Raw genomic sequence first — 7,660 nt, forward strand, 5'->3', positions numbered from 1 at the left:
TCATTTCTTTGAGTACTACTGGGAGGATCTCATCCGGCCCAGGGGATTTGTTTATTTTAAGAGCTCCTAGTCCCTTTAACACTTCTGCCTCTGTTATGCTAAAGTTATTTAAAATTGGTTTGAAGTGCCCTTAAACACTGTTGCAGTTTTACATGCTTCTCCATTGTCTATACTGGATACAAAATCCACTAGACTTCGAAACACTCCTGGATTCAGTGATGACTCTCTTGCATCATGACCACGTAAAGCCAATTCAAAAGCCGGTTGCTGTCAATTTCCCCTTTGTGCTTTCTTATTCCCACACGATAGCTTTCGTCAAGCTGTGATGCAACATTTACACTCCCTAACATTGCCAGCTATGTCGAAGTTGCATTTACAGTTGTTTTAAGTCATTGTGGCAATGTGCCCCGCCCCTGTCTGCATATTATGTGTTGTATGTTGCGTGCGTGTGTTAATGTTGGTGTATAGATTGGTACACGGGATATAAATGGGTCTGTGTTTCACGTGTAATTTAAAAAAGTGTAGATTTGTATTTAGGCACGAGGAGGGCACAAATCACTTAATGTTCTGGTTAAATGTAATATGTGAGCACGGGGTTGCACAGAATTAATTCACGTGCTGGGATTCAAGTGAATAATTAATTAGTAATTGAATCCCAGCACAACAGTATATATAGAGACACGTAGCACTCAGTTAAATATCAATTGCTATTACGTGCTGGTAGGACCAGCACGATACTTGTTTATTTAAAACTCACCGTGTTTGTTTGTGTGTCTGTCCGTCTGTTTACTGTACAGTCCGTTTTGTTTGTCTCTTTATTTTTGGCGTGAAGTGCCGTGTCCCGTGTTTTGTGTTAAAACCTTTTATTTTCTGTTCTGTTTAATTAAATGCTGAGCGAAAGCATTCGCTCAGCTTCACCAAACCACCCCTCTCTGTCTGTTTATTTCCTGCTTCTGGTCTGACGCCACCCACTCCGGCCGTCTTTGTGACAGTCATTCACTCTTGTTTGTGTCTGTGCCACTTCACCGCCAAACAGCAAGCCGGGAAAGCAGAACGATGACTCTCCGGAAGCTTCCACACAGACTCTTCTTTCTTCTTCGTACCAGGCCGTTGTAACCCTCTGAATATACTCCTTAGTACTCTGAATATACTCTGTCTTTAGAGGACTGCTCGAGTTTTAAATCAGGCTGATCAGGTCCTTATCTTTTCACCAGAAGTTTCACTTCATAATTCAGTCCCAAGAATTGGGCTGTGAGTATCCGTATTCATTTTGTCTACCTGAAGAAATCAGCTGAAGGGAATCTCACGCAAAACCCGAGTTGTCTGTCCGTTATCGTTTCCTAGGTAACGGCCGCAGCCTGAGGCCTGGGCAGTTAATCAGCGCCCCAAACCCCACTGAAAATCCCTGCAGCTTCGCTCCTGTCAGACCTTGGAAATCCAAACAGCGCATGAGCCACAAGGGGGTGTGACCCCCTGCTATAGATTTGCTGTTTCGTATTTAGTGATACAGACAGACATACGTGTGTGTGTGTGCTTGCATACTTTGGTGGGGCCCCAGCTCCCTCTACACATGAGCTGCCACTATCAGTAAGTAAAACTGATCAGAAATAAATAAGTACATCCTCTCCCTGTTGAACTCCTCGTACTGTCTGGCCATGACTCTCTCTTGCCTGTGTTTCATCTCTCTCTTCAGCTGCTGCTGGAGTGCACCCCCTGATTGACCCCCTGACCTCGGGGCCACACCTCTCTCGTCTGCCCTACCCAGCAGGGGGGCTCTCCAACCCCCTTCTCACTCACCCCCTCCATGAGAGCGAGGTGCTGAGGCAGCAACTATTCGGTGAGGCGCAGTCTTGTGTGTCTGGCTGTGAGTCTGTCTGTGTGGGAATCTGTCTTGCTGTGTGTGTGTGTGTGTGAGTGACAATCTCTCTTTGTGAAACTCTGTCTCACTGTGTGCGTGTATGTGTAAGACAGGCTGTGTGTGAGAATCTGTCTCGCTGTGTGTGTGTGTGTCTGGCTGTCAGTGTGAGAGTTTGTCTGTCTGTGGGGCAGTGTTCTCACAACACGCCTGTGTCTGTCTGGGTGTCTCTGTGAATCTGTCTGGTTGTGTAAGTTTAGTTTTCTCTGGCTTGACCCCCCCCCCCCCTTTCTGTCCCTCTCTGCCCTCTCTCTTGTCTCCACCCCTCTCTCTTCCCCTCTCTCTCCGCCCACTCTCTTGTCTCCACCCCTCTCTCTTCCCCTCTCTCTCCTCCTCTCTCTCCCCCCTCTCTCCCCTCTCTCTCCCCCTCTCTCCACCCCTCTCTCTCCCCCTCTCTCTTGTTCCACCCCTTTCTTTTCCCCTCCCTCTCCCCCTCTCTTTTGTCTCCACCCCTCTCTCTCCCTCTCCGCCCTCTCTGTTGTCTCCACCCCTCTCTCTTCCCCTCCCTCTCCCCCTCTCTTGTCTCCACCCCTCTCTCTCCCCCTCTCTCTTGTCTCCACCCCTTTCTCTCCCCCCTCTCTCTTGTCTCCACCACTCTCTCTTCCCCTCTCTCTCCCCCCTCTCTTGTTTCCACCCCTCTCTCTCCCCCCTCTCTCCCCCTCTCTGGTAGGCGTTCAGTTCCGGGAGCTGCCCCCCCCCTCGCTGCCCCCCCAGATGTCAGCGGCTCACCAGCTGCAGGCGATGCAGGCCCAGTCAGCAGAGCTGCAGAGACTGGCTCTGGAGCAGCAGTGGATACAGCACCACTCCCTCCCTCCCACACAGGAGGACTATTACAGGTACGCCCACACCAAGCGGCACCCCTGTGTGAGGAGCAGGGGGCTTGGGAGAGGCCTGTTACCTTCACTGCCCTGCTGTCGGCTCTGCTGTGCGGAGTGCTGCCATTGGGTTCCAAACCCCTTTGCTTTGCTGATCTTGGCTCGGGTTTAGGGAGAAAAATGAGCTGGGGATAGTTCACTTAAAGAGAACCCACTAGACTATTTATTTAGACCCTTTGTTTTGGTTCTTTATTTGAAATATTCCCATGCTGGCTTCAGGCTCGGCTCAGTTTCCTACCAGGCCTCACCTCAGTGTTGATTCTGTTAGGCACTGATAAGAGGAAAATATATAACCTAAAAATCCAGCGAATAACGCTGAGCCCAAAACTGGTTTAAAATGCAGAAAATACCCGTGTCAGCATTAACCCATTTTAGCACATATTTTGTTTTTGTGCCAAAATCTCCCATTGAAATGTGTAGTACCTGATTAAAATACTGTGTGCCAGTATGTTTCCTGTTGAGTTAAGAACCCCCAAAAATAGTTTTAAGTTGTGGGCAATACCCTACACAACATTATAACATTGCTTTAACCTTTACAGTGCTTAATATTGTTTTGTCCACAGGAGAGCTGTTATTGCAGCTTTCAGCCACAGTGTGGCAGTGTTTCCTAAGAATGGAGCTGTGCCAGAGTCCAGACACACTTAACATATTTATAATTTTTTTATGCCAAATAAGTTTTATAAAAACAACATACAGTTTTGAGGAGAATGACTGGGTGGGGTGGTTAGTGTTCATTTTTCCTGAGCTTTTTTCCAGGAAGCTGTAGGTCATGTATATTCTTACACATTTTCTGAATTGTTTTCAATTTTTCTTTGTCTTTTTTTAGCCACATGAAGAAGGAAAATGATAAAGCACTTTGAGCAGGTGAAGTGGCCAGAGAGAAGTCATCTCACCATCAATGAAGAAAGAAAGAAGGAAAGAGTGAGAGTGCAAAATGAAGGGGAGGAAAAAGACAGCTGGCAAAATGGAAAATCTATTAAGATCCTGGAGAAAAATCCAGAAGGTTTGAAAGCAATTTATTTAATGAACGTTTTTTGAGAAGACAATATATTTGTAAACATGTCCTTTTAATTTTGATATCATTAATTGAGCACTTAATATTATGGATTCATACATTTTACATTTTAAAATGAAAGTAAAGGGTGCTCCCTCCAGTCCAGGGCAGGCTTGAGGCATGAACTGCTCCCTGCCTCCCCCTGTCACCCCCCTAAGAGAAAGGGTGCTCCCTCCAGTCCAGGGCAGGCTTGAGGCATGAACTGCTCCCTGCCTCCCCCTGTCACCCCCCTAAGAGAAAGGGTGCTCCCTCCAGTCCAGGGCAGGCTTGAGGCATGGAGACTGAACTGCTCCCTCTCTCCCCCCCTAAGAGAAAGGGTGCTCCCTCCAGTCAAGGGCAGACTTGAGGCATGAACTGCTCCCTCCATCCCCCTGTCACCCCCTAGAGAAAGGGTGCTCCCTCCAGTCTAGAGCAGGCTGAGGCATGGAGACTGAACTGCTCCCTCCCTCACCCCCTAAGAGAAAGGGTGCTCCCTCCAGTCTAGAGCAGGCTGAGGCATGGAGACTGAACTGCTCCCTCCCTCACCCCCTAAGAGAAAGGGTGCTCCCTCCAATCCAGGGCAGGCTTGAGGCATGAACTGCTCCCTGCATCCTCCTGTCACCCCCCTAAGAGAAAGGGTGCTCCCTCCAATCCAGGGCAGGCTTGAGGCATGGAGACTGAACTGCTCCCTACCTCACCCCCTAAGAGAAAGGGTGCTCCCTCCAGTCCAGAGCAGGCTGAGGCATGGAGATTTTAAGGAATTAAGAGAAGTATTTTTTTAATTAAGTTTTACTATTTTTTTTTAAATGAACTATCTAAAGAATAAGGAAAACATGGATATTATCATTTTAAGCCTCACATTTTTGTTTACTTTTTTCTTTTCCTATATAGTTGTGTGAGAGAGACTGCCTGCCCTGGTTTAAAAAAATAAATATTTTCTTTCTTTTTTTTAAAAAATAAAACCTTTAAAAACATAACTTTAAAAAAGAATGATGAATCTTATTTTGATATCATGCTGTTACAGTAATGTAAATACTCTCAATGTGGTGCCACTATCACAGGTTTTGTCTATTAATGTCTGTTTTATGTATGAAAAATGCGTGTAATTAAAAAAACAAAAGATTCTTTTGGAAACGGGGGTATTAAGTAGAAGTTGTTTTAGCCAATGAGTGAATACGTTCTTTGATGTACCCCAGCATGTTGTTGCCCCCATGTATGCATTATTATTATCATTTATTAGCAGACGCCCTTATCCAGGACGACTTACAATTGTTACAACATATCACATTATACATTATTTCACATTATACAGATATCACATTATTTTACATACAATTACCCATTTATACAGTTGGGTTTTTACTGGAGCAATCTAGGTAAAGTACCCCCACTGGGGAATGAACCCACAACCCTCCGGTCAAGAGTCCAGAGCCCTAACCACTACTCCACACTGCTGCCTTACCCAATGACAGACACATTGCTTTCTTCCTTGCATTCTTTCTTTCTCACAAAATATCTTGGTATCCCTGAACAGATCCTCACATACATGCAAAAGATTTTCAGATGCAGTAACAACTCAGAACCACCGGGGGGATCTTTGTTAGATGCAGTAACAGCTCAGAACCACCGGGGGGATCTTTGTTAGATGCAGTAACAGCTCAGAACCATCGGGGGGATCTTTGTTAGATGCAGTAACAGCTCAGAACCACCGGGGGGATCTTTGTTAGATGCAGTAACAGCTCAGAACCACCGGGGGGATCTTTGTTATTCAGTAATGTGTTTCTGCTGCAGAGCACTCATTGTGAACGGGGCTGCAGCGCAGAGACACCACCTTTGCTCATTTCAATCATTTGCATGCAGTTTATGAAACAATTATCTGGTCAGGGGTACAGAGAGATGTAGTGGTAATGAACAAAAGCAAGCAAGAGGTCTGAATAGTGGGGTAACACAGGGTTTCATGCTTAGGTGTCAATTCCAGAGTCACAAATAATACAAAAACACAAATCCGACCTTGGTGACTCTTTGTTGGCAGTCCAGTTTGTTTCCATTCCTCAAAGGACGGTGAATGGCGGGGCGCACTACACACTTTTACATTCAGTGTTTTTATTCATTTTGTTTTTGAGAAAACATATTTCTCATAGATTTTCTTTATTTAACACCCTCACCCCCCTTTTCTAAAATGATCTTTTTTTTTAAATATATGAAATTATCAAAACAAATAATTAAAACTGTAAATAATGTTGTTTTATTTCATGGTTTTTTCACACGTGTTCTGTGTGTGTGAGAGAGATTGCGTGTGAGAGAGATTGTGAGTGTGTGAGAGAGAGAGGTTGCGAGTGTAAGAGATTGTGAGTGTGAGAGAGAGAGATTGTGAGTGTTAGAGAGAGAGAGATTGTGAGAGATTGTGAGTGTGAGTGAGTGTGTGAGAGAGAGAGGTTGTGAGTGTAAGAGATTGTGAGAGTGAGAGAGAGAGATTTGAGTGTGTGTGAGAGAGAGAGAGAGATTGTGAGTGTGTGAGAGAGAGAGATATCGTGAGTGTGAGAGAGAGATTATGAGTGTGAGCGAGTGTGAGAGAGATTGGGAGTGTGAGGGAGTGTGTGAGAGATTGGGAGTGTGAGAGAGATTGGGAGTGTGAGGGAGTGTGAGAGAGTTTGGGAGTGTGAGGGAGTGTGTGAGAGATTGGGAGTGTGAGGGAGTGTGTGAGAGATTGGGAGTGTGAGGGAGTGTGTGAGAGATTGGGAGTGTGAGGGAGTGTGTGAGAGATTGTTAGTGTGAGGGAGTGTGAGAGAGATTGGGAGTGTGAGGGAGTGTGTGAGAGATTGGGAGTGTGAGGGAGTGTGAGAGATTGTTAGTGTGAGGGAGTGTGAGAGAGATTGGGAGTGTGAGGGAGTGTGTGAGAGATTGGGAGTGTGAGGGAGTGTGAGAGAGATTGTTAGTGTGAGGGAGTGTGTGAGAGATTGGGAGTGTGAACGAGTGTGAGAGAGATTGGGAGTGTGAGGGAGTGTGTGAGAGATTGGGAGTGTGAGGGAGTGTGAGAGAGATTGGGAGTGTGAGGGAGTGTGTGAGAGAGATTGGGAGTGTGAGGGAGTGTGAGAGAGATTGGGAGTGTGAGGGAGTGTGTGAGAGATTGGGAGTGTGAGGGAGAATGGGAGTGTGAGCGAGTGTGTGTGTGTGAGTTGACCTGCCCTGCCTGCCTGCCCCCCCTGTGCTGCTGAGCTGTGCTGATGTGGGCCCCGCACCAAATCCCTACTCTCATCATTGCACGCAGCTAGATGCTGAAACCCTATTGATCACTACTGCTTTGTTTTGTTGCATTTCCTGACTGATAAAATGCATGGGGCTACCCTTTTTTTTATATAAAAAAAAAAAGATTCAAATGATAATTATTATTATTGTTGTTATTATGATTTTATATTATTTTTACATTTTTTTCTGTGTGAAAAATAAATCAGCAGAACAAAAAACAAAGTGACATAATAAATAATTTGTTTTTTTCATATGTTGTGCTGCTTATTGTGTCAGCGATAGGGATGGAGTGGAGGTGTCTATCTGTCAGTATGTGTGTCACACATTTCAATATGACATCACAGACTTGCATCATACCAAAGATTACAAAGAAAAAGGCATATTCTAAGAGGTGTGTTATGAAAAGATTATGTTTTCTTGTGCGACACCCACAATCAAACCTGACCTAGAGAATCACAGAACACAGCTGTGTAGCGAGTATGAAGGCAGAATCTCAAAGCGTTTTTATTACCTGGGAACCAAAAAGTCACCTGACACCAATGTGGCAGCCATCTTAGGTCACAGGTCAAAGTGGCTGCACAGTTTCCACAA

The 7,660-nt window shown here is 45.4% G+C and overlaps 1 protein-coding gene across 1 annotated transcript in view; it reads left to right on the forward strand.

The window, feature by feature from the left end:
- The window catches only part of atn1 (atrophin 1), a 30,393-nt gene extending 23,073 nt beyond the window's left edge, over window positions 1–7,320 (forward strand). Inside the window, exons 8-10 of the mRNA XM_058993546.1 lie at window positions 1,694–1,837; window positions 2,586–2,751; window positions 3,617–7,320. Of these exons, the coding sequence (XP_058849529.1) occupies window positions 1,694–1,837; window positions 2,586–2,751; window positions 3,617–3,650 (344 nt within the window). The 3' untranslated portion in view covers window positions 3,651–7,320. The remainder of the gene's footprint in view (window positions 1–1,693; window positions 1,838–2,585; window positions 2,752–3,616) is intronic.
- The last annotated feature ends 340 nt before the right edge of the window (window positions 7,321–7,660 follow it).

This window comes from Acipenser ruthenus, chromosome 20, assembly GCF_902713425.1.
Source record: "Acipenser ruthenus chromosome 20, fAciRut3.2 maternal haplotype, whole genome shotgun sequence".
NCBI lineage: Eukaryota > Metazoa > Chordata > Actinopteri > Acipenseriformes > Acipenseridae > Acipenser > Acipenser ruthenus.